This window comes from Andrena cerasifolii, chromosome 1 (genome assembly GCF_050908995.1).
Source record: "Andrena cerasifolii isolate SP2316 chromosome 1, iyAndCera1_principal, whole genome shotgun sequence".
Taxonomy (NCBI): domain Eukaryota; kingdom Metazoa; phylum Arthropoda; class Insecta; order Hymenoptera; family Andrenidae; genus Andrena; species Andrena cerasifolii.
In genome coordinates, this window is record NC_135118.1 from 11,744,914 (window position 1) to 11,772,660 (window position 27,747).

At 39.2% G+C, this 27,747-nt stretch overlaps 1 protein-coding gene across 14 annotated transcripts; it reads left to right on the plus strand.

Moving 5' to 3' along the window:
• Positions 1-122: 122 nt before the first annotated feature.
• On the plus strand, positions 123-27,689 carry Nab (NGFI-A-binding protein homolog). 14 transcript variants are annotated; one of them, XM_076830758.1, is made up of 12 exons: positions 123-1,218; positions 23,138-23,239; positions 23,319-23,456; positions 23,549-23,859; positions 23,936-24,148; positions 24,216-24,370; positions 24,712-24,814; positions 25,339-25,409; positions 25,755-25,825; positions 26,030-26,136; positions 26,891-26,947; positions 27,151-27,689. In XM_076830758.1, the coding sequence occupies exons 1-12, from the start codon at positions 888-890 to the stop codon at positions 27,256-27,258; spliced, it is 1,767 nt and encodes a 588-aa protein (XP_076686873.1). In that variant the 5' UTR covers positions 123-887; the 3' UTR covers positions 27,259-27,689. The 14 variants fall into 14 exon arrangements, 11 of the variants coding, with proteins under 11 accessions (XP_076686873.1, XP_076686854.1, XP_076686881.1 ...); XM_076830739.1 differs by having other exon boundaries at positions 132-1,218; positions 24,216-24,466; XM_076830766.1 differs by having other exon boundaries at positions 134-1,218; positions 24,216-24,466; positions 26,025-26,136.
• Positions 27,690-27,747: the final 58 nt, after the last annotated feature.

Consider the following 27,747-nt stretch of genomic DNA (forward strand, 5'->3'; position numbering starts at 1 on the left):
GCCTTACAAATAGAACGCTATATCGAAATAATTATAGGGCCTGTAGTTTCTTAGTTGTCGCTGACCCCGAGAGAGAATTGGGGAGCGCAGATTCCGAGATTTACGTACTATGGTTAACGCAGTAATGCTCGTCATTACTCATCGTCTCGAGGAGTGGGGAACCGTCCAAGGAGAAGGGATAACCGCACGTGAAACGTGGAAATAGTGGGAGAAGTATTGCACGTTGTGTGGTCGAGTGGAGGGGGCATCGTACAGCAAGCAGCAGGATCACTCGATGGCCGGCAACGTGCACCGCGTCATCGTCCCGAGTGTCTCGCTGTCGCTTTTCAAAGTGTTAGCGCGATTTTACTTTTCCCACTAGCTTATTTTGTCCATCTCCCAGATCGTTTCAAATATACAAACTTTACAGTTTATTGTCGTAAGGAAGGACCGGTCGACGATCCCCAAGAGCACAAAGACAATTCTGACAGAATCCGGTATAGAAAGTTATAATTCCACCTATGATCCCACACGCGTTCTAAACCGGTCTCCAGCAGCATCCAAGTGTCGTCGTCTTTCTATTCTTTGTCCCTTCTCATTCGATCGTGATTTTCAATCGATCAGCAATCTCCCGCGTGCAACTTTTATCGTTACCGTTCGCTATTATGACGATCGATCGATCGATCTTTCATCACGAATTCGCGCCAGCCAAGATCGAGTTGTTGGCACTCGTCCTCGCAAGAGACATGTAAGGGGGCACCGAATGTATCGAGTCGTTAAACGCGTGGACATTTCGATGCGCTGGAACGCGATAAACGTCGTTCCCCGTGTGCTGCGAGTGTGAAACGTCAAGGTAGGGCCTGTCGTCGTCCTCCGAGGGAAAGAAGAGTGGTGCCACATATTCGAAGATGGAGAGTCGCGTGCTCGCCGTGTCCGCGACGGAGGAGGCGACAGTGACGGTAACCACCACCTGCGGCATCGGGACGCCCTCTCCAGTGCCAACGACGCCGATTAACGCAGTCCCTGCTGGTGTTGGTGCTCACACGTCCGCCACTTGTGCCATTCAGAATCCCGTGGTCGTTGTGGCGAGCCCGCCAACTAAACTCCAACAATCCGTGTTGTCCAGTGTCCCTTCTCTCCCTACAGTCCCTACCGTTTCAGCTGTCACCTCTGTCACCGCCGTCACCGCCGTTAACGCTGCTGTACCGAAGATACTCAGCAGAAACGTCAACGGCACGCGTAAGTAGTCTCCCTTTCTGTAGTTTATTTTCTCTTCAACTCTTACGCTGATGAGAGTCGAGCCCTTAGCGTACGTTGCGCGATAATCCTTCATTATAGACTTTACCGTACGCGTTGCATTCATTAAATCTTATAGATAAGTATAGGTAAGTGCATGGCCATCACACTCAAAGCGTTCAGCAACGCACTATTTTTTAGGCAGATGAATTTACAGAGAGAGATATATGACAAAATCATTCGAATTTAAAATTAGGGAGATCATTTTGGAAATATTAGATGAGAATGTAAAATGAATTCTGTTTGCACGAGTCTGCCTGATATAGTACGATGTTGCAATAATAATTTCTGACGAACGGATACTATTTTTTGTACGTAATTTCGACAGAGATATGCAGAAGAAAGAATTATTTCGTGAAGCGCGCGCGGGTACCCCGCGCATTTTTTAAATTTAATGCTTGAAGGCTACGTATAGAGATCGTACCAGAAAACTTTATTTCCCATTTGGTTATACCGCTTATTTTGGGGCATCGTATATAAGCATTATTTAACCGTTATAAAACTAACAGGGATATTTAGATGTATATTACTTTTTAAACCTCTTGCATTCAATAACAGTTAATTTTCTGTTTATCGCACCTCGCTCATTACTCAAATTTTTTTTAATTGTAATTTTTTCTTTCTTGCCTTTTTCTCCTTTGTACTTCTGTTTTGTTGATATTAGCGTGCAATAAGGACGTATTATTAATATTATTAATATTATTATTATTGTAACAAAACATATCACATCTTTTTGTGCGTATGAAAACTGTTAATATTCGTATCCACCTGGTATTAAGTGCGGCAAATTTAATTGCACTTTTCACAGACCAAATGTTCAATTGAATTTTACTCATTGTATCGTCTTTGAAATTATTTCGAAAAACACGTTTACCATTGCATTTTGAACTCTTTCACCGAACTATTTAAACTTCAATAATTCCTTTCGAGTTAAGTTACCGACAGTGCATACAAACATTGTTATTATTGTTAGTTCTCACGTGAAGGCTAAGGACCCCTCAGAAACCGCAGAGCTGACGGAAATATACTTTTTCGAGGAGCTCGTATTAGTCGAGTATAATACTCTTTACACTTTACACTTTGCATGAGTAAAAACGTTCAAGGAAGCATCAGATAAGTGTATGTACTAGTATAGGATACAGAGGCCAGCGGTGTAGGTGCGCACAGTGGATGGGCTTTGTCTACTTGCGATAGGAAGAGGCATGAGTCACGGCTAACCGGCAAAAACGGCCGCGCCGCGCAAAAAGCCTCTTTTTCTTCCGCCATCGGCGAGCAAGTATTGCGAGAACGGTTTTTTGCCCGTTTCTTACGAGACGAACAGCCATCGCTGGTAACCGTATAAGCGTGCAGAGTTGACCAGCGGGAACGGCAAAAAAACCGCTGGCTCGCGGTTTTACTCGGCGTTTCTCCGAAACTTGAAATTACGAGAGAAAGAGGTTATAACTTGGAGACGCCGCGTCGGTCGGTCCGTAGTGGGCAAAAATGGCTGACCCTTTTTCTCGCTCCTTCCCTTTCTCGATTTCAATTTTTTTTTGCCCCGTGTCGAAATAACGGGGATATCGCTGAGTTAGACGATGCTTCGTAATCTTTGTCGAGAAATTTATATTGCATAAAGGACACTTGAATTGTTTCGTAATATTCAGGCTGTGCTGCTCCTCTCGAGAGAATTGAATGGTTTGTAAGAAGAATCGAAAGGATACACGTATGTATATTCCAATGTAGTTAAAATTGCCGTTCTTCTTTTTTTTCTTATTTATTGCATACCTCAACCGGATGGAAATGTTAATATTTTAGAATTGAAACGGAGGAATAGCTGGCGCGTTGGCGTAGAATTATCCTGCCAGGGACAGCCTAGTGCCTACTCGAAACACCGGAATAATTCGGAGCGCCATAAATTTGAGCTCGAACGTTGATAAAAACAGCCACTTGCTCGCTCCACTGCTATGCAGCCTGACAAAAAATCTTGATGTTTTTACGGCAAGTTTTCTGGATTCCCGCGCTTACTTAGAACTTATCGAGCCAAGAGTTTTTCTACCTTCCTCCAGCCATCGCAGAGGAGTCTCTTAAGTTCCCAAGCCTTGGCTTCTATTATTTTACGATTATAACTTTTCCGATCTAAACAAACAATGCTGCTGACCCGCTTTCTCAACATCTATAACCTACCTATGTACGTGTACAATACACAGGGTGTATTCCAAATACACCTATGCGACTCATTTCGATTTGTTTAAGGGTGGGTCAGAATGGGTGGTGCAACAGTGCATAGGGTAATTCCTTGCGAAGAAATAACACGAAAATGTAGAAGGAAAATAGAATGTTTTTATACACCTAATCCAAGTTGATTAGCAGAATTTAGCCGTAAATATGGTATAACCACGAATAAAACGCATCCTTGTACAACAACTAGTCGAGATTGTAGGATTTATCTTTAAAGCAGGCTTAGTGTTTGAGAAAGTCGAGCTTGAAAATTTTATTCATCAAGCACGCATAAGCTTGACTAAAAATCAATTCGACATTTAAGTCTATCTTCTCGAGAGCAAAGCCTCATTCGAAGAAAGGTACGTATTCTAAGATTTTCAACTTACGCGTACCTACACGAGGAGTCATTTATTGATCAACCCTGCTGATCTTTTAGTCGTGTCTGCGTGTACCAGATGAAATTGCAAATTCTATTTTTTCGAAAGCGAAGGCTCACGTGGAGAAATTTTATTCTACATTTTCGATTTGTGTTTGCATAAGGAATCACCTTTCTCAGATTGACAAGCTAACATTTAGGTAGAAGGTAGGAATTTTTAACGCTTAATATGAAGGTATACACGGACGCAAGTTACTAGAACAGAAAAGTGGATATAAATGTGGTAATAAAACAAACTGGGGTTCTCTTCTTTAGTCGTCGAGTTATTTGTAATTTTCTAGATTTAATAAATTTAATATATATATAAAATTTATTAAATCTAGAAAATAAATAGTTATCTGTAATTTTCTAAATTTAATAAATTTTATATATATATATATATATAATTTATTTTATTTATATATATATATATTATTTTAGGATTAAGGATTAGAATACACCTTCTCTTCTCTAGTCTTCGAGTTATCTGTAATTTTCTAGATTTAATACATTTTATATATATATTAAATTTATTAAATCTAGAAAATTACAAATAACTCGACAACTAGAGAAGAGAAGGTGTATTCTAATCCTTAATCCTAAAATAATATATATATATATATAATTATCTGAATCTTTAAGCTTCTGCCGTTCAGTTCGTCATAAGAAATAATAAATTGATGCAATCGGGGAAGGACGACGTGCTTTGAACGGATCTATCCTCCATTCAGTGCGCCTTCCCAAGTCGTAAGGGCCTTGGTTTCCGTTTGACGTTCAAATTAACCGGGTATTCGAGTGCATCCACCCACGGATCGCGCAGTTTCTTGATGGTATTCAGATTACATTCGGGCATCCCTTTAACGTCGGGTGGGTACACAAGCGGAACCAAAGAGTTCGTTAAAATAAGCAGCTGCGTGTGCACTGTGCATCGCCAACATTTGCGCCAGTCAATTACATTCAGGCATTTAAAGCGTTTCAAGTCGGACACGCGGCAATTGGAATACCAGACCTTCCGTTTTCGCTTATCTTTACGAACTACGTAAACGCAGTTACGCGATGTACCTACGCAACGTTGGAAACGTTGATATTTTGTCCGCAGCCATTTGTACTATGCAGCTATGTATATGCGTACCTAATGACTGAACGAGTGGATTTATTCTGTCCCTGTGTAGGTACACGTCTAAATCTAAACTTAAATCTGCGCCTATTTACATTCCCTTCTTCTGCTTACATATTTTGGATTTGCGCTCCGATATTCGCCACAACCTACATTCTTGTACGTACCTACACGGCTTTTCTGTACCTAGTCAAGTTACTTCTTACTTCATGCTCACTTCTATGCACTTCGTGCTTCTGTCAAAATCCATTTCGTTACCGGTTGCTACCTTATTTTGTTCCTTATCTATTCGTTTATATTCTAGCTTCATCTACGCTATTACCTCGTATATAATACATCTCCCCTCCTCCTCTTCATCGTTCAAAAGGGGCGAGATAACGTAAAGTTTCAAGGTCCGTAGAGAAGTCGAGGGGTGTAGTCATTTCTGGAGGTTTTATTGAAACTTAAGGAATCAAGTTTTACTTCAGGTTTTCTTACTTCTCTGAATTCAATTTATCAGTTTCGCTTAAGGAAACATTCGAGGCTAAGATACGACCGAAACTGGAGGTTGTACCTATGCGAAGCAGAAGGAAAATTTAAAGAGTTAAAAATCAATAGAATTTAACAAAGTAGGAATTCACATGGAACAAGTAAATATTCGTGAACTTCCTTTTGCTCCTGCCATTAATTTACATTAAAAAAACAACTGATCCTTCTGTTATTCTTAAACAAAGGAAAAGAAATGAAAAGTCTCGTTAGTTTAAATAATGACTGTTTCTATTGCACATCAATAACAAAAACTAAGACCTCATATTTTGGGGCTTGGGGGGGGGTGGTAAAACCTCATCAGAGGGGGTGGTAGAAACTCATCAGAGGGTGTTTTAGTTTCTTTTCATAAAGAATAAGAGTTTTCATTAACTTTAATTTAGGTCTGGTCCGAAACTACAGATTTTGTGAAAATGCTCGAATTTGTTTCTAATCGACTGGAACCTCCGCTCTTGAGTTATCACTGCAAACAAAAGAAACTTTTACTAAAAAAAAATCTTTAACGATCCACCTGCAGCGTCATAATACATATGTTTGACTGAACAAACAAATTTTTTCAAAGCTTATGATGTTAATAAACTTTGTGCCAAAGAACAAGTCTCGGTTTCAATTTGTTTCTTTGTAGTTAATTGGAACAGATATGTTACATGTACATAATGCTTCATTTTAGAGAGGAACGACTGCCCAGTACCCTTAAGCCAACAAGGAAAAAGAAAGCTAGGGCAAACCAACCACTGAGCAACCGAATTGTTGAATCTATGGACCTTTGGGATTAATACTCGAATATATTAACGTACAACAACAAAACAACTGTCGAAATTGCATTTAAATTTATGTTTCTTGAAATTCCTATAAGAATAATCACCTATTCTTATCGTAATTTAAAAGAAAAAAACAATTATAAAATGCAAAACGTGTAGAAGCCCAGTAAATGTCCGCATACTTTTAATAAGAATTGAACTTATTAACGTTTGCTTGATACGCGTGACTAAAGACATAGGACATTAAAAGTGCAACTACGCTCCATTTATAAACACACAGCAATGCTTAAATTTATAATTCAAATTTCTTTGCCTAATGGTCATTCACTGGTATGCGGTCAATTACTGGTTGGTTTAGCCTACCTGAAAATGGCTTGATGATGTGTCTATCGATGTTCATATAAAATATACATTTGCATAGAAACGCGCATAATAATGCGCCAACATTCCGAGGCATCCAAGTGCGATCGTTTCCTCCGAAGGATCGGGAGTATTCCCACAAGAGGGTCCTCCCCGTCTTTATTTCGTTTGCGAATAAATTAAGAGGCGTCCGATCGCTGCACCGGTGGAACACGGATCAAGACTGTCCCCTATTTTCGCGCCTACCTCTCCCGGGGCCTTTTTTGTTCTAAACGATAATCCCGGGGAACGATGCACGGCTGCGCCCGCGCCGCTCCTACCTGTCGAACTCTGCGGGAAAAGCTGGATTAGAGAATATAAAACGCACGTGTGCTACGTTTCCACCGAACCCGTTTGTCCGGCCCAGCCTCGCTCCTCCGACTCCGAGCATATGCATATCATCATCACCCTTTACGTCAGTCACCGTGAAAAAAAAAACTGGGAAGAGGCCCGACCCCAGAGAAAAAAAACTCCAAATACCTACGAAAGAATTCTTTGTCTCTCTCTCCCTCTCTCTCTCTCTCTCCCCTCTGGTCTGATCTGCTTCATTCTTTCCCCGTGGGTTCTGTCTGATCACCTCCTTTCTCAGGCGGTTTTTGTCCTGCCGGTGGAAGCTTTTCTCTCGGTGCTTTTTATCAGTCTCTTCGACCCCATGAACTCTGACGGACAGGGTGAATCGGGGAGGGATTCGTGGGTCTCCATTTATAATTAGCGTTGGTGAGAGCGAATTCTCACGAACCGCGTAGAACGTCGATGATACCCACGATGAACCGTGGCTGAAGAATCACGAGCAGTGGGGGTCGCAGTAGTACGCGGTGTAGCCGATTTCAGCGAAACTTGTTCTTTTAACCCTTAACTGGGGTCGCACAATTTTCGGTTGTCTAAGTTGGTAAACTGAATTTCTGATTAATTTTATAATAATAGTTTAACTTTCTACGCTTCTATTATTTTATACATTACCTAAGATGGAAATATTCATAGTGGTTGCTCTAGTGTCGACTTTACAAATTTCTGTGTCCTTTTTTATTTGGGGTCTGCCACGACCCCAGTATACCAGTCACGTTTGCCAAAGACAGTATACCAGTTAAGGGTTAATGATGTTAGGTAGGGTAGATGCACAATTTGTGGCCACTCTAAGGGAGTATTACCAGGTCGAACTGTCGGAAGATGTGTACATTTTGTGGATTTTTTTACAAGTCAACGGCTTCATGAAGATTTCCCGTTTTTTTACTATCTTTACATAGTATTATGAACTACTTTAAAAAAAAGTACCAGTTAAAAAACTATTGTTTTTCGGAAGTTATGCATACATATTCGAAAGTCTCCCTATTTTAGACGACTAAATGGTGGGCCTGGAAACAGCTGTGCGACGTGTCTGAAATCAAGAACAATCAAATCTTCTTATAAAGTATGTCAGTAGCTATCGTCCAACGGGGCCGATTTTGAAGATTTTGAAAAATAAAGAAATGGCGAGAGATCAAAGGTGAAGTTACATTTTTCTAAGTGGAAAGGGCACTTTTCATCTTTGTAAATAATAAACGGGGAATCGGAATAAAAAAAGCCCTCGTTGGACGATGTGGAATCTTATTACGATCCTGCGTGTAAAATTGGAAGTGAATTGGTTGAACGTAGGTTGAAAACAAGGTGTTGCTAACAATTTTTTTATTTATTTTTTATTAACGTAATGGCTTTGTAAGTAAATAGTAACTTGTAATATTTAGAGAGTCACAATAAGAATGGTGTATGGTAAGAAATTGTTAAAGAAATGTAAGATTTGTTGGTGCAGGTTGCAGGTAATCAATATGTACCATGCAGTTTGCTAAAACCTTAGATTAACTGTTTTTGTAAAAAATGTGTATTGGTACAAATTTTATTCGATCCCCTTCTAGATTCATGGAAAACAGTTTTGCTTGAAGATTATTACCCACTGCTGTGGTCTCTTCTTGTTGCATAACTCTACCTCCACGACGCTTAAGGATATTTAATCTTTATAGCGTCATATTATAAATTTTGTAGTGTCCTCTATGATTTATCCTTGGTAGACACTTATTCACAGTTCCTCTAATCAAATTGCAAAATACGTCGCTGATTATAGCCAGCAGCTTAGAGGGAGTTAAATAAATATTTTGGCTTTTAGAATTCAGAATCTAATGCAAGTCTAAAAATTTTATTGATCAGGCATTCAATGCACCAGAACGAGAAAGACAATTTGAAAAAGACTGCAATTATAACAAACGGGGTACAATGTTCTCGAGGAGAACGAAGAAAAAAATATATATCTTGGGCAAGGACAAGCACTGCAACCCTTTGCTTCGTCTTCAGCCGGTCCAAGAAAAAAACTTGCTGAAAAAATCATTTATTCTTACTGGGATACCCGTGGGAAAGGTGTCCTCCCTAATTTCACGATGTACTCCACTTTTTTTAATGTAGTTATCATCTACGTAGGGTTAGTTCTAGTGGTAATTCGCAAGGCGAAAGAAAGTAATAGTTTCAAATAATAGCAGAAGCTTCATTATCTGAATCACTATATATGTACCTACCTATATATACTCAGGTATAGTAGGACACGACGATGGAATTTTTTGCAATAGAATACTCACTTCTCTGACGTCAAATATCAATAACAGAAAGGAACATATACCTGAAAAAGGGATTTTTTTTCTTAAAATTTGTAAAGCCATATATTTTCAACTGCTACCAAGGGAAGATCCCGAACCCGGAAATTTAAAAAATTGATTCCAATTTTTGTTTCCTGCCTAAATTCACTCAAAGCGGGTGAAATAATTAATCCCCGAAAATTCGACTGTTTTCCGATTTTGTGTTATAACTCGCGAACTGTAAGAGATAGAAAACAAGTTTCAAGACAAAAGTTACTTCTTTTAATTAGATCTGTTATTTGGTAAAAAATTATTTTACAGTTCATGAGTTATAACTAGAGAATTCAATCCCGGGATCCCGGCTGTTTTTTTTATTCTAAAACTCCCAAGATTTGGTATATCAGGATAATTATAACTTATCCCGAGAATTTCGAGAATTTTTAAAAACGTAAATTACTTTATGAACAATTGAAAAATATAAAAATGGAATCCAAAAAACAACCGGAATTCCGGGATTGAATTTCCTAGTTGTAACACAGAATCGAAAAATAACCGGATTTTCAGGGGACAAGTACACCCCCTCAGAGTGAATTTGGGCGGCAAACAAAATTTGCGCTGTAATCAGCAGGAAATTGCCTACATATCCACAAAGTTTCAGGATTTTTGGAATTCCCGGGTTCTGGATCTTCCCTTGTGAGTCGTTAGTGCGAGAAATTATATTCTTCTCGTGGTTCATCCCATATTTCCATACCTCGAAAATATCTTCATCAAGAATGTAATCTGACCTTTTATAAAATGAATAAACTTTTACTACGACAAGTGTAGGGGAGACCGGGGCTAGTTGATACGTTTTTCACTTTTCAATTTTTTTCATTTCTTATTTGAATTAATTACTTGATAACAAATATGCTAAAACATACTTTGGTCCTTCCTCTTTAATATATAGTAAGCGAAAACTTGAGAAAATACAAGCAAAATGAAGGAAAAAATGTTATTTGGACGAATGTAAAATCGATTGGTGAATTTGTTTTTAATTATATTGATTATAGTGATTATTGTAGATGAGACGATTATAATTAGTATAATTATGGTTAAATTGTGGAATGCATTTAAATTGTAGCAAATGGTGAAATTGGGTCTTGAAGAGATATATTTCATGTATCAATTTACCCCACTGCGGGGCTAGTTGATAAGTTATTCTGTTTTCAATTTTTTTAATTTTTTATTTAAATTAATTACTCAATAACAAATATGCCAGAATATACTTTGGTCCTTCCTCTTTAATATATAGTAAGCGAAAACTTGAGAAAATACATACAAAATGAATGAAAAAATGTTATTTGGACGATCAATCTGTATGTATGAAAATTATTTACTTTTTCTCTATATAAACGAAAGCAGTTAAAAAACCATTGTTAACGTCACACACGTCCACTGGGTCGTAGGAGAGAATTGAACAGCAATATATATCTCGCTGAAATGGAGCTACAAATATAAAGTGTCGAGATAATTCGTCTGTGTCAACTTGCCCCGGTCTCCCCTACTACTGTTATATAAGCGACCATTGTTATTAACTAAAAAAAACGTTCCGTGGAATTTGGATTTTGTCGATTGGTCTTCGCTGGTCGCCTGCTTCCAATTCCTTCGATGTGCCATGTAGATCGTAGAACGCAAAAACCTTCGCATCCTGCAAGTATATCGTTTAACTGGTCGCTATTCACGATGGAATCCAGATTTATTCTTGTTTATTCGCTCGAAGCCTGTCGCGCGACTTTTTACCCCGACTGTTTTCGTACATTCTCGGTCGACCTCCGAACTCTTTCGTTTGTTCTCTCTCCGCGAAAGTTCGCGCGTTTTATTTCTTGGTCGAGATATCATCCATTTTTGCGCCATCGGTCCGCGAACAATGAAGAAACTTCGATCGAGCATCTTCCCCTTTTCGTCCACGCTATTTCGCATCGAATAGAAACCAAAACGGGACACAGTTAAATTTTCCAAATCGCCGAAAAAATAGACGAGACACGAATTTCTCCATTCGTCAAATACGCAGTTCCTCCTTTTTTTTATTCAACTTGGAGTAACGAAAGCATTCTGTTACTTAACGCGTAGGTACCATTCTCTTTTTTCCTCGCTCGACCCACGACGAAAACTAAATACTCCTCTACCGTGACTGTTAAAGGACCAATGGTTTAAAACGATATGTCTTTTTTTCTGCCACAGTGATGTCAGGCGAGTGGAATTTGTTTTGATACGTAAAAGGATAGGTATTGAAAAATTGAGGACGGTCAGGTATACGTATATGCGGGACACTGTTACTGTATTTAATATTACTATTGGCAAAAACACACCGAAATGCGTACTTTTTTTTTTGGATTCGACCTTTCATCTGCTCTTCTTTTTCGGCTATGCTGATTTAAATTATGCGAGACAAGAGCCGGCTGGAAATTATCCAAGCGAATTGGGCGACTCTTTAAAGTATTTATTCGCGTTTACGTTTGCACCGTAAAATATTATCGACTGTTTGAAATATTAGTAGAAACACGAAAGCTGAAGTACTCAACTGACGAGCCGAGGAACTTATTCAATGAAGTATGTAAAAAATCGCGGACGTTACTAAAGTTGTGTTTACAGCTCACACTCAATCGGTTCAGCACGCAAAATGTATTTGTGTGGTACTGAAAAAAAAATTAAATAGCTGAATATAATGAAACGAATAAATCAAATGTTATAATAATTATTACTGTTTTTGTAATAGAAAAAGTTGTGCTTTGATTACCCGGTAATACATCCACTAGCATTTTCGAGAAATGAATGTGTAAAAAATTAAATAATACTCGTAACTTCAAAGGGTTGGGAGTTCTTCATTTTTATGATATAGGTAGGTACTGTAAACTGGAGGAACATTGGCAGGACGGGGTAACATTGGCATACCCCGGGATTACATTGTTTTACGTCAGTTTAGTAAAGCTTAACCTGTTAATGCTACTTATATATAATGCCATTAATGCTATTAACCCTCGGGCGGGCGCGCCAGTGACGTATATTAAGCTGGCGTAGCCATTTGAAAAGGCCAACGCAAAATTAAAACGATATTTCTTACCTATTTATTTGCTAATTATTTGCCAAAGAATTAATTTCTTTGCTCCAGCCGTTTTCGAGAAACAATGGCTACGCTACCGTAATATTAAGCTGGCGTAGCCACTTATTGTATCACTGTACCTAAGAATGATATCAATCCCATTCTTGCAGAATTTTTTTGCTAATTTATTGCTCTTAATCCACTGAATATTGCTGATGCATTGTAATTGATTTTAAAAATAAAATGTTATATAAAAATTTGTGCGAATGCAAAATATAAAATTACACTGTCTATTTATCAATTTGAATTTATCACTGGATTTTTAATTTTCAATAATAGCAATTATCTAATATATTTTATATTTATATTTGTTTTTCAAAAAATATTCTTATAAATTTATGGTTTCATAAACGTATTAAATATTTATATTTTCCTCGGATTAGAAACTGCATCTTGAGAATAAAGAATAAATACTTACGTTTCCTCCTCTACATCTGATATCTCTATATCCGCAGAATCAATTTCCGAATCTGTATCGTGATCGCATTGTATAACATAATCGGAATCTTCTGTGGAATCACTTATCTCGTCTTCAATGTTTTCAATCAATAAGAAATCTCGGAAATTAGTATTAGCCATGATCGCCACACAGTACGCGTCGTAGGCGACAGACGAAATGGGACTAACGTTAGCAGGCGCGCTATGGTCGAAAAGACCGACGCGTAAAAATGTATGATTGAAAACCTACACGAGTGCACTAAGTGTCGCTCCGTAACATAAATAAGTCAAGAACTCCTTCGAAGAGGAATAGCTCTACGGAAAAAGTAAACAGTCGAACGCTACGGATCATGTTTCAAAACATATGAAATCGTCGGTCGAAAAGACCGACATGCGCCTGCTCCCGGGTTAATATACGTGCGCCAGTGAGAGTTACACGAGCAGGCGCGTGGTGAACTCAGTTCACCAGTTGAAAATAATCATTTTAGTCTCCTTATATATAAAGTATACACTTCAGAAAAGGTTTTTCTCTCACGATATTAGTAACTTTTGATTAAATGTGACGAGAAAATAATAGCAATGTACCCAAGAATGTTTATCTTCCCGAGACGTAAACAAAGAAATAGGCGGATTGGTGAACTGAGCTCACCGGCGCGCCCGCTCGAGGGTTAAGATGTAAAAAAATAAAATAAACAAATTTAAGTGTCAATGTATCTTACTGGCTTCGGATTAGTAAAACTTAACCCGTTAATGCTATCTATATGACGTGACAATGTTACCCCGGTACACTAACGTTTTTAACATGTATTAAAGAAAAAAAGGAGCAAAATTTTATGCATTTCGACACTTGCAGTACAATCGCAAAAGATGCAATGTTATGATAGGATACTTAAAGCAAACGCGAACATGTTAATTTTTAAATTATTTAACAAAATCTTTGAAAAACCTGCCACTGTTCCCCTCAGTTTAGGGTATATAAAAACGACGATGATATTCCTGTTCCGTTTCGTTTATGATTTTGCAAATTTTCGACAATAAAGGGCTGGAAATGTTTGTAAGATAGTTTGCTGAGTCGCTAGCATCGTTTACATGTTGAACTGTTAACTGATGTTTGCTTAATCGACGGTCCAATGTAGAGATTTCAACGGCCACGATTTTTTTTGCGATGGCGTGGCAAACATGCACAGTCGACCATGCTTCGAAATACATTGAAGGAAGGGTCACGAGTTTGCAAGCAACAGGGGGATGGAAACGATGGCGGTTGGCCCCCGATCGGAGGTTGGAATTGGGGCCCCACCCTGTGTACCCAAAAAAAGCTAGCCCAGACCCAGCCAATGTCGATCCAGGTACAGCTACCTCCCCCGTGGAAAATACGTTTCCACCCCTAAGTCCCAATCCGGAATAATCTGCTACCCCCTTTTTTTAAACCTGTGGGTCACGAAGGGAGGACTGCCACACGCTGAAAAGTCTTAAATAGGACAGTTGTAAATTAAAAAACAAATCATAACGTATACATTTTACTCCACTGAATATGATATATCTATGTTTATATATTAATTCACAAATTATGTAATATAATATATCTATAACAGCAGTTATAGAATAATAAGATATATAATTATAAATCACTGTTAAGCAACGATTATTAATGCCTAAATTTATATTTCTATAATCATCCCTGGCACCTCTTAACAAGCTTGCACCGGTTTTTATATTTCCAAAGAAATTTAAAATTAGCTAATTTTCTTTGAGATTTGTATTTAGTTGGGAGTAATCATGTTCTAGTAAGTGGCACAAAACTGGCAGTTCAACTGCCACGTCCCTCGTGATTACGACACAACTTAAATTATACAGTGGGGAAAAAATTAATCTCACGTTAAAACGGTGAAGTTAAGGCATTTAACCCGGGAGCAGACGCATGTCGGTCTTTTCGACCGACGATTTCATGTTTTGAAACATGATCCACAGCGTTCGACTGTTTACTTTTTCCGTAGAGCTATTCCTCTTTGAAGGAGTTCTTGACTTATTTATGTTACGGAGCGACACTTAGTGCACTCGTGTAGGTTTTCAATCATACATTTTTAGCAGTTTCTAATCCGAGGAAAATATAAATATTTAATACGTTTATGAAACCATAAATTTATAAGTATATTTTTTGAGAAACAAATATAAATATAAAATATATTAGATAATTGCTATTATTGAAAATTAAAAATCAAGTGATAAATTCAAATTGATAAATAGACAGTGTAATTTTATATTTTGCATTCGCACAAATTTTTATATAACATTTTATTTTTAAAACCAATTACAATGCATCATTTGTATAGAAATAAATTTTCCAGAACTCATAATATTATAATACGATTAATCATTTTATCATGAAAAATGAAAATTATTTACCTAGAATACAATGTTATGCGTTATTAATTATATTATTTTTATTGACCGACGTGCGCCTACTAACGTAAATTATTTGGCGCGCCTACTCTCGGGTTAAGCACTTCAAGCATTACAGTGTAGGACATATTCTAGCGATTGCAGAGCTGTCCTATCGAAAGTGGGACGTGCGGCAACCCTACATGGCGGTGTTCTTGAGTGCTCAGAACTGTAACGATCAGACTACAGGGTGTTTCAAAGCCGTGGGTAGAAACTTGGCTGCTGGATAATGTAACAAACAAAACGGCAATTCTTCTTGAGATATTTAGTTTTATGAGAGAAACCTTCTGCTTTAATGCTTTGTGATCTAATAAAGCTGCTGCCCTAGCATTATCATTTGCCTTCAAGCGTCGAGCAGCAAAACACTCGCCACAGAGTTCTGATCTGAATTCCAATCAACGTTTGTGAGTCGTTTAGACAAAACAATTCTTCAGACTTTGGTAGCCTATTCGCGCAAGTATTTGCAAAGGATTTGTCAACGTGAGTAGCTACCTAATAAATATCTACTTATCACAATATCATGAATTTTCATACACCTCATCGCAACTTTCTCCAGCACCACCCTCCGTTAAAACCAGAAACGAAGAAGTGTCGCGGGGATTAGGGTGATACAGCTATCGATCATGCAGCATTACCGTACAAGGCTTCTTCATTCCTCTCGCCAAGATCTACCTGCAGTAATTAACAAAAGCGAGACGGTCAATCTGCGTCAAATATTTTTCCTAAAAATTCCCAAGCTTTGACAGCTGTATAACAAGGACGCGCTGATATATTCGCTCTCCGTTACGTTTCCTATCTAATTCTGTCTGAAGAAAAAAATGTTCTCCCAGATCGGTGACCGCTTCAGATAGCGAGGACATGGTGACGTGGTCTCGACTGTTTCGAGTTGGACAAAGTACACTCGTTTCAGAGAAAATGTTTAATTAGCCAGGATAGGTGCGCTGCAAGTATCCTAGAGACGCTGGGAGGTGGTGGTATATATCAGCAGAAGGAGGAGCGTGCTGAGCGGCGAAGAACGAAAACGTTAAGGTGAAACGACGAGAAGGGGTGGTCGTAGCTGATAAAAAGAGGGCTGCTGAGAGAGCAGAGGGGGATAGCCGAGGAACAGGGTAAACCACGCGAAGGGAGGCGTAGCGCGCGGCGAGGGAGAGGTGGGTTGGGGAGGGGGGAGGGGGGGTTTGGGCCGGGGCGGGGGCTAGAAAGGGAAGGTAGGGGAATCGAAAACGGCGACTCAGTCCATCTGTCCGGTGTTTTGTCCAAGCGGCGGCACAGGCGCTAGACAAAAACTCGCCTAACCCTTCCTTGATTACAATGCCAGCAAAAAGCGAAATACTAACCGCTGCTGCTGCCGACGATGCCTCTGCCTCCGCCGCGCGAGAACGGGGCGCTTCTAAGAAACTAGACCCGTTTTTGCCCGCCATCGGAAGAGAACCCGTGAGCTATCGGACAAAGAAGCTATGCCACTCGTTCGTTCTCTCACCCCTGGCCTCTTCACCGAGGACGTCTTTCACCCTGGACCACCCCCCCTCCCCACCCCCTCCCCGCCGAATGGCTACGTTGCTTCTGGTATAGCCCCTAGCCTTGCTCTCTTTGCCTACGGAGAGTATGCGGCTTCTCCTTCTTCTTGGTCTTCACTTACACGTTCCATCTAGTCCTCCTTCTTCCCTATCCATTATCTAGGACGACTTATCGATCCCTGTTGGAGCGTTCGACGGTGCTCCTGAAGGGAAACTCTACGTAGCTTCTTCCGAACAAGTCGATTTCGTCGCCGGTCCGCTGATGGCGCGGGCAAGAAACTCGCAGATTATTATTCAAATATTCTTTTTAAATAGGTAAGCCTAAGTCAGCGCGGGTGTCGGGTGGAGAATTAAATGTCGCAGGGTGCCTACTGGATTCTCATGGTCTCTGGACTTTCCACGTCTGTCGATGCGCGGTTCGCGATATTCGGCGAAGAGAGGATGATGGCTCGGTTATTAATTACTGGACGGGGGAGCCAAACGTTGGTTGAATTGGCACCTTAAAGCGGGTTACTACTTAGGAAGAATGATACGCATTCAAAGTGGCTGCCGCACTTATCAGTCAGACCATTCGGTAACTCGGAGTAGTAACGCCGTATAAAACACTCCCGTCTATAACAGCACATACTCCTTCATCGAAAAATGCGAGTCGTGTTCTGAATAGGGTCTTTTGTAGGCACTCGTCCTACCATTCCAATATAATCATCGATCACTTGCCATGATCACCTATGCAATTTTAGCATTGACCGATGAATCTTGTAATCTCCAATAATATCGTTAAAAATTCAAGTTCGACATCGGATTTCCTCTTCCGATCAGCCAATCTTTTTTCTGTCTCATTGGATCTCATAGTAAGGATCGCGTATCGGCGCTTAAACTTTCCTTCGATTGCCACTGCGCGTTCTGCGCTACCAGTTGCCCGCCTAAGTACAGTGACTCGCATTAATATTCGGACACTTTTTAAAATCGCATAGCTTTTTTAGAATTCGTCCAAACGACTTGAGTTTTTTTGAGAAGCTAGAAGGATTAGTTCGCTAACTGACGCGTTTAGTCGTTTTGAAAAAAAATGTTTTTGGTTGGAATAGCGAAAAGAATAGTAAAGGACGATTTTTAAACTTTTTTTGTGAGCTTGTAATGAAAATTAAAAAAAAAAAACGTTTGTAGATTGCAGTAAGTTGTATACGTGCCTAAAATTTCATCAAAGTCGGTTAACGTTCTCACTAAAAAATCAATATATTAAAAAAACAAATATATAATAATTCGCCTCACAAAAAAAAGTTTAAAAATCCACCTTTACTATTTCTTTCGCTATTCCGACCAAATACAATTTTTTACAAAACGACCAAATACGTCATTTAGCAAACTAATCCTTCTAGCTTCTAAAAAAAACTCAAGTCGTTTGGACCAATTCTAAAAAAGTTATGCGATTTTAAAAAGTGTCCGAATATTAATGCGAGTCACTATACATTATAGCATCGCCTGTAGAAGAAGAAAAAAGAACTCTGAAGCCACCGAATGGGTCACAATAACCAATCATCAGACACCCCGTGACCCTGCCTCAAGAGCGTTACCATTTGCCGGCGCCGTGCAAGAAGAAGAATCAACTACGTTGAGCGTACAGCAATGTTTGGATGGCAACGCAACGGTAGCAGACCGTGTCATCCGCTCGTCCGCCGAAAAACAAAGGGGACGACGGTGAACGGTGGCATAGAGGAGAAAACTCGGTGGCGAGGCACACGCGCGTCGTCGTTTCCCAGGGATGCTGAAGAGGCCACGGCAGTGGGATCAGGTTTTTCTTAGCGCGTCCCTGGTGCGCGGTATTGGATGCTATGCCGTGGCGACTCTGCCCCCCTCCGGCGTGCGTGTTCTCAGCTGACAAAAACGATTATCCTCTGCCAAAAAAGTTGTTATGTAAATGCACTGCCTGGCCTAGACTGTCGGTCACAGGTATACCTTCTATTCCGTTTCATCGGAAGAAGAGGAGCGCCGATGGGAGGCCGAGTAGCATACTCCTCGGGAATGGATTAACGATTCCGTAGACACGGAACTCCCTGTGTCTTACCGCTGGACTTCTATCATCTGGGCGATTAACAAACTCCGCTCCAGAGTTGTGGGAACGCTCGTGGAGGAATTCGCCCTCGGATCAGCGATCTAGATTCTAGAGGATAGATTAGGGGTTGCGGGGTACCACTACCATTAAAATCTCTGAGTACACTATCCCTCTCACTCATTAGTGAGAGGGGTAGTTCTCTGACATTTGTGCTCCTATCATAATATTAACACTTTTATTTCATGCAGCTACCTTTTCGATTCATATAGGTATGTGGCTCACAGCCATAATCGTGCAGGCTTTAAAATCGCGTGACTCTTTTTTAAAATTCGCCCAAACGACTTGAGTTTTTTTGAGAAGCTAGAAGGGTTAGTTTGCTAAGTGACGTGATTCGTCGTTTTGAAAAAAATGCCCTTGGTCAGAGTAGCAAAAAAAACATAGTAAAGGTTGGTTTTTCAACTTTTTTTTGTGAGCCTATAATGATAATTCAAAAAACTCGTTTGTAGATTTAGGTAAGTTATATACGAGCCTAAAATTTCACGAAAATCGATTAACTTGCTTATCGTTGCTCTGAGCTATAAACGCTTAAAGTTCGCAGAATAAGGTCTAGATTCGCTGATTTTGGAAATTTCCGCGATCCTCGACCTTATTCTGCGATTTTTAAGTGTTTATAGCTCAGAGGAACGTTAATTGATTTTCATGAAATTTTAGGCACGTATATAATTTACTTAAATCTACAAACGGGTTTTTTGAATTTTCATTATAGGCTCACAAAAAAGTTGAAAAAACAACCTTTATTAAATTTTTTTGCTATTCCAACCAAGTGCATTTTTTCCAAAACGACGAATCACGTCACTTAGCAAACTAATCCTTCTAGCTACTAAAAAAAACGGGTTGAACGTTTTGAACCGGTTGAACCCTCTATTGCGAATTTTCATACACTCAATTTTTTTTTTTACGAAACAGTTTTACGCGAAAAAACCCATGTTTCGGGACCCTAACGTTTAAACGTATGGCAATCATCGCCCAGTTGTTTCTTACTAAGTACTGCCTGAGGGGAGCGCGATAACTGCACGTGTATAATTAAGAAATATCTTTCGGTTTTTGATTTTGGATAATCCTGTTTAAAGTTATCGTGGCGACAGTCCAGGCCAGTTTTTTTTTTTACAATGATGCAGCACGCAATGCATATTAGAGGCAGGGGTGGGTAAAAGTGAATTAAAAACATTGTTTTATACTCTATATTTGCAGCAGAATAAAGTGCAAAAAGTTCTAGACCCGTACATTGTATACTTTTTGTACAAAAAATTATAAAAGTCACTTATGTTTTCGCGCGATTTAACGGGGATGTGTCCTTAAGATGAATGTGAAATTTCAAGGAATAAATCTAGAGCTTGGATGATGGTATTCTGTAGAATATTTCGCGTCAATGCGCATTTTTATAAACAATTAATACTCGTTATATACCTAGAATTTGAAAATCTTTACAAGGAAGTTTGTTGTTGATTCCGGTCAACGCTAATTTTTTTTTCTCCTAAACCAGACCGTACGAAGACGTCTTAAAGATGTCTATAAGACGTCTTAAAGCTGTCTATAAGACGTCTTAAAGATGTCTATAAGACGTCTTAAAGACGTATCGTTTCCTAACAAACCGTTTGAAAAAAATATATATATAAAAATATATATAATTGTAATTAGTGTTAATTGTACTTTACTATTCTTTTCGCTATTCCGACCAAATACATTTTTTTTCAAAACGACCAAATACGTCATTTAGCAAACTAATCCTTCTAGCTTCTCAAAAAAAAAACTCAAGTCGTTTGGACCAATTCTAAAAAAGTCATGCGATTTTAAAAAGTGTCCGAATATTAATGCGAGTCAGTGTATGTTGCGCCACATTTCGACTTTAACCGTAACACACGCGTGACTGATTTGCGAAATGTCGACAGAATCTCACGTGAAGTGTCGTACTCCCGCCGTGACCCTCAAAGTTCCACCTACGAATTAAACTTTGTCCATCTATTTACACTTCTACAGAATGGTCCCAAACAGAATGATTTTGAAAAGCAGCTTTCCGGGTACATGTTTTAAATGATACTTGCAAATTGCTGTTACACGAATAGTATCATGGATTTAGGTAGTGCATAGATGAAAGCAGAAGAATCCCTCTCTTTTTCTCGTTACACCAAAGAGTCTATTAGCGAGTTCGGTATCTCGCACTGACTCTGCGCCGATGCCAGAAAATAAGTGGAATTAGCTGTTTCCGACAGAGACGAAGATAATCTCTATAAGAATCGACCGATCCAAGTAATTCTCTGGTACCAGCACAGAGTCAGTGCGAGATACCGAATTCGCTATATCATTCCTTCATCGATCCCTGGTTGACGATAGTTAGCGACGAGGCTGTCGCTTCAGCAACAGCGAAACAGTATGCGGTCGAACCGCCAGGGTGTCCAGGACTAGTTTCTTGCAAATTTCGAGGAACTGCGAGAAAAAGCGGCGTGCACACACGTACAGCGTATAAATTAATACCGGTACCGCTCTCTGGCATGGCATCGCCGCGAAGAGTGTCCCGAAGAAAGAACCGTCGAGGAACGACGAAGAGGACGGAAGGTACAAATTAAAACAGTGGGAAGGGAGATAAAACCAAAGGCAGGGGAAGAGGGAGGGAGAGAGGGAGAGAGAGAGAGAGAGAGAGGGGGGGATGGGAGAGAAAAAAGAGAGCGACAGGAAGCCAAGAGAGAACGAAAGAGAGAAGAAACGCAGAAGGAGAGGGGCTGAAAAACCTGGCCGTCAGGTCTTATTACGAACCTGAGGCCCCGGTCTCACGCTTACATGCACCGGCCGAGATGCGAGTGAGTCCCCGACAGCGGCGGGGTGACTCGTTCCGCGAGATTTTTCTGACGTTGGCCCCTCCAGCTACGGGAACCAAAGGGATACGTGGATCTTTCTAATGAGACAGCCATCTCGGGCCCAATCTCATTCACTTACGAGATAACAGCATTATACGCGTAGCGCGGTGGTTTTGTATACTAAATGTTTTGTACAACGTATACACCATCGCACGCCATACAGCTTGCTGTGCTTAGAATTGGCCACTTATTTCTGGTATGCCATAGGAACTATCGAGGGACTGCCGAGAATAAATGAAGTCAATAATTGCATGTAGGAATACTGTTAGTGATCTCGCTGTTCATCGAGGAGTTAACTGTCGCGGTTGATTTTTCTTCACATTTGTGGATTATCACGCTTTGGCTGTTTGATGATGTTGGATGGTGACCTTAGTGTTGGGACCGAGTTTAGTATGCACTTGGGTATATATCAACAGCGTCGATACTCAAACGTTTATTCCGTTGGATTTGAGCAGTACTCCTATGAGTCGCTTCTATAAGCAAATTTTGTATATTTGTGAAGCACTTAATACAGTTCGGTCGGGTTAAAAAATGTACTTTTACATATTTTGAATTTAATGTACCAACGAGGGAACACCGCGAACCCGGACTCACCGATTCGAACGCTACTTTGTGGGTTTTTAGAGTGACTTAAAACAAGAACAACGGTGTGTTTCATTTGGGCCTTATCGCTCTTTAAGGGGGCGAAAACTAATCGCAATTCAAATTGGCGCTTCCACTTTTTCGCGTATAACTCTCAAAGTACCACAGACAGAAATAAATGTTTCAAGCAAAAGTTTAATGGTGCAATAAGCGCTACAAACTTGCGTTAACAAAATTTTGAAGAGTTTTTTTCGTCAGTTATATATATTTCCTTTAACTCTTTTCCAAATTTTGTTAACGCAAGTTTGTAGCGCTTATCGCACCATTAAACTTTTGTTTGAAACATTTTTTCCTGTCTGTTGTACTTCGAGAGTTATACGCGAAAAAGTGGAAGCGCCAATTTGACTTTGAGGTTAGTTTTCACCCCCTTAAGGGGCGATAGGGCCCAAATGAAACACAGCGTTGTTTTTGTTTTGAATCGCTCTGAAAACCCAGAAGTTGCGTTACAATCGGTGGGTCTGGGTTCGCGGGGTTCCCTTGTAAGTGTCTAATAAGTATAGTATTTGAATTTTATTGAATCTATTGAAACAATGTAATGTGATGAACACAGTACTTATGTTAGATTCAAGCACATTCCGTTGTGGGTTCAATTACAGTTATAAGTAATCTTTTTCTTTCTTGGAATACCGATATAGGATTTAAACACCTATCAGGTTTTGATGTTACTTAAATATATTATCTTTTCGTCTTTTTTTTGTTTGTAAATTTATAGTGGTGCAGACATCCGTACCTCAGAATGAAGCGGAGCTGCAGCTGTACAGAGTAATGCAGCGTGCGTCCCTCTTGAGCTATTACGATACACTTCTAGAAATGGGTAAATAGGTTTGAAAAAGCTATTGTTAGTGATTGAATATTTCGTTTGCCTAAAACTAATTTTATATAAAATATTGTAGGTGGTGATGATGTACAACAATTATGCGATGCTGGGGAAGAAGAATTTCTGGAAATTATGGCACTAGTCGGTATGGCGAGCAAACCTCTTCATGTCAGGAGACTTCAAAAAGCTCTCCAAGAATGGCTTACAAATCCTTGTAAAGTATCACAGTAGCAAACTGATTTCATCTACATAATTGGTCATGGATGTTTATTAATGTATTAGGATCTTTTTAACTTCGTACCGCAGCACTGTTTCAAACACCAGTCGTACCAACAAGCGCAACGTGCAAAAATCCTGCAGGCATAGGATTCCCGTGTGCTAGCTCCAGATCGCAAGTACAAAATCTTCACGTTTTCACTACAACGTCGCAGACGCCAACTCCAACACCTTATGTTTCGTCGCACGTATCCCTGACACCGTTACCATGCAGGAGTACGAGTCCTATCGTGTCTGTTACGAGCGTGACAGCGCCAGTTGCCTCGACAACCTTTCGACAGAGCCCAAGCCCTAATGCCCCGCTGCCTAATACAACTTCTCACAGCCCTGGTGTACTGCAGGTACATTATCGAATATACATCAATGGAACACTTACAAAGCTGACTAACTTCTCTAAACGATGACTACTGTCATTAGGTTGGAACATGTGAATCGTCTTGTGGCAGTGGCACAACACCAAGTCCTAGCGGAGGTGGCGGTGCACCCGCGAGTCCAACGCAACCAACGCCAACGCTTCTACAATCACAAATACAAAGACTCGCAGAGGCAGCTGAGAGACTCGCTGCTACTATACGACCTGTTGACCCAAAACCGCACAATGTAAAAAAGAAAATCTGCAAAAGTCTAGAGGTACACACGAGCGTAACGAATTCACACATTCAGCAGTCATACTAACGTTTTGTTGCTTTTTGTGCAGATGGTAATGGCTATGCCGGATAGTGATCCACGCAGAATGGAAGAGATTCAAAAGTATGCAGCAATTTATGGAAGGTTTGACTGTAAGAGGAAACCAGAGAAACCGTTGACATTGCACGAAGTGTCAGTAAACGAAGCTGCTGCACAAATATGCAGGTTCGTACCTGCGCTTCTTACTAGAAGAGATGAACTTTTTCCTTTGGCCCGGCGTATTGTCAGAGATTCTGGGTATCATTATTCAAAAAATCATTAGTAAGTATCTTCTCTTATAAAGCGTTCTTAATGATATAGCGTACTTAAGACGTATTCACTGATTAATACAAGCAACAGAAGCAGTGAATATGGATTATACTAAAAGCAACGCAGCTACAAAAACTAAGAATTTTTATTAGAAAATTCAACTTGTTTCTTCGCTGAGTTCTTTAGATGTATTGAATTGTTGTCAGTCATCTGTAATTTATCGAGCAAGTGTTATACTTGTGTTTAAACTGCTTTAGTTTATCCGTATCGAGGCCACGTGAAAATGGCGAAGAGCACGAAACCGAGCGTATAAAACGGCAAAAGCTCGAGCCCGAGGGCGAGAATGAAGATGCGGCGCAGGTTAGCTCGCCTCAGCAATAAGAAATAAGCCGCATACAGATGATACCAGTTCAAAATCATCACAAAGTTGGGACAAAGTCAGGGATTTTGATGCAAGTTAAATAAGTAAAGGTTCTTTTTGTATGTTCGTGTGTGGAGAGCATACAAGAAAATGGAATACCTAGTTTGTTTCATATCAAGATCTCATAATAATATTTAATAGCACTACGAGCAAAGTGTTAAGTTTACATGTACAGGATGTAATACCAAATATTTGATCTGCTGAAACAATTCACAATTTTTAGGTACTTAATAATTTCAGAAATTATTACACAACGATCTGAATACAAAGAATTGCATTGATTTTTCAGAGGTAACTTGTGTCATAGAATAGATTATGCATCCTGCACGGATGCAGGGATCTAGCGTACAAATGTACTTCAAAATCCTTGATTGGACGTTTGTGATAACTTCGATCTGGAATCATTGGCATATTAACGAGCTACTGCACTCGCATGAGCGCTAATCACTAACCATGCATCCAGCACGCAAACAATTGCAACACGTATACTACCACTTCGTTGATATATACAGTACGAAGCACAGGCAAAGAAAGGTCAAGTATAGCTTTCGCATAACATGCATGGCTTTGCACTGATTCCATATGAACTACTACTTCTCTTTCAACTCTTTATTATAGAACTCTTCTGCTAAAAATCAGCTAAACTTTCGTATTCCAATCGAACCTTCTAATTAAATATTAACACAAATTTCCGCACTTGTTAGGACTCTATGTTCTGCACCTGGTGTCCTGACGAGTTGTGTATGCTTAATCTAATATTTTAAATTGCAATTCGATAGTAGTGTCAAGTGTATTATATAATAACTAGCTTTTTTTCTTTCTTCTATGTCTTTTGTTATACTTCCAATGTGCGTTGTCTGTAGCAGTTCATTGTTCTAGGAGGAGTTGGATCTTCGCTGTTCTGAAATGGATATTAATAATTCGACGATCAGAAGGCATCGATCATCGAGGTGATTATTTTGAGCTTGGTCATCTCTTAATTGTTACTTCGCATACATGTTTTATTGGATTTCATATAATCTCGGATGGTTCTAAATAAATGAATCGTACATAAATTTTGTTTACTCCATTACGACTTCGCGACTTATAGTTTATTAATCGTTCGTTTCGTAAGTGCATATCGATGTTCAGACATTTGCATTGTTTTAGTCCAGTCTGGAGGAAGAAGAATAACAATGGTATGTTCGGCGCAAGTATCGAGGAGATTAGTGACCCTGATAGTCAACTCTCCTTTTCCAATGAAGATTCTTCATCGATACATGTAAGCGAAGAAATTATACATGCTTTTCACCATTACTCGAAATAACATAATTTACTTTTTTTTGCACTAAAATAAGCTTGAAAAAAACTCTGGGCTGTGTCGTCTACACGGCCGTAGGTGTTTTTGCGTGACAACGTCTATGGGCGGATTGAGGTAGCCGAGTCATTCTTTCAGTGTTAGATTCGTCTTGTCGAGCAGTATTCGTGTTGTTAATATCATCAGTGTTCTTTTCACTGAAAGATTTACCGCGACATTTTCTTTGCTTGTAATCTGCAAAGAAAATATCATTATGTGTGTTTATTATTTACGATTGTTGGTTATTCTATTACTTAAAATAATTAATCTGTTTGTTTACGCACAAACTGACACCAGAATTGCTCCAATCAGATGAGCCGTACGCTCGCTACAGCGGTCTCAAGCATACTCAATCGCTCGAAATCAGAGTTACGGGGCGCGGCTACCCCCGCAGTCTGCTGACGTCGGTGCGATAAGATTATGTGTGAAGCATGAAGCCTAAGGACCTACCTATGCAATCGAACATTTATATTAACCGTACTGCTTTTTCTTGAAGAGTAACTGCCGGGGACCCGAGAGCAAAATTTCGTGACGCTCACTTTCCGAACATGAGGGGCTGAGTTGTAGGACGTTGTCACGTCGAAACTAATCTTTATCGATGCAAATAAAGAGAAGGAATGAAAACTGTAATACTTTCTGTTAGAAAGCCTCAAGATGTTTTCTAATCCATTATTTGCAGGACACTAATGAAGTGGATGCAGATAACACTGACAAAGAAAGCGATTTCAATCTTAAGGTACAAATGCTTTCATTTCATCATTATGTGGCAACAAAATTCACATCCCTCCTTCCATGCTTTAGGATCCATTAAAAGAAATTTACACATGTAGTTGTTCTTTAATCATAGATAACTGTAATAATTATTCTGTTGACAATTAATAATGTTACGAGTATGTACTATATAATCACTAATTTCATTGACAATTTTGTTGGGTTCAGGTAATAGCATCACGCGGGGACAATATTATTGCAGTGGCAAACCCTGCGTTAATGGAATGTAGTCACCCTATAAAAGAAGAACCAACAGACGAGAAATCTACGCTGTGATATTGTTATTAATTTGTAAAAAATATTATTACATTGGTCTCGTTTTCAGAAGCAGATTTCAGCTTGCATATTACAATTACTATTATCGTTGCCTGTATTTGACTGTTTATCATATTATTTAGTATAATTATTCGCACATCGATCGTGGTCATAATTGTGAAATCTCGTTTATTAAAGACTAGGTATTTTAAGGTCAGAATCGATTTAATAATTACATTGTAAAATCTACAAGATTATGTTGATACAACATTGATTATGTACTTAGATTTAATAAAATCTTAATATACATTGTAAACTATAAAAAAATATCTTTAGACGTTGTATATACGGAATTTGTTTAAATCGAAACGAAACGTATGTTGACTGAAATATAGTTACATATTGTATGACATTACAAATTGTAAATATAAAATGAACATTTTTTTATTCCATACTTTGCATTCTTTAAGGAATTTTAGACATTATATGATTAATATCCCAATTATAAAT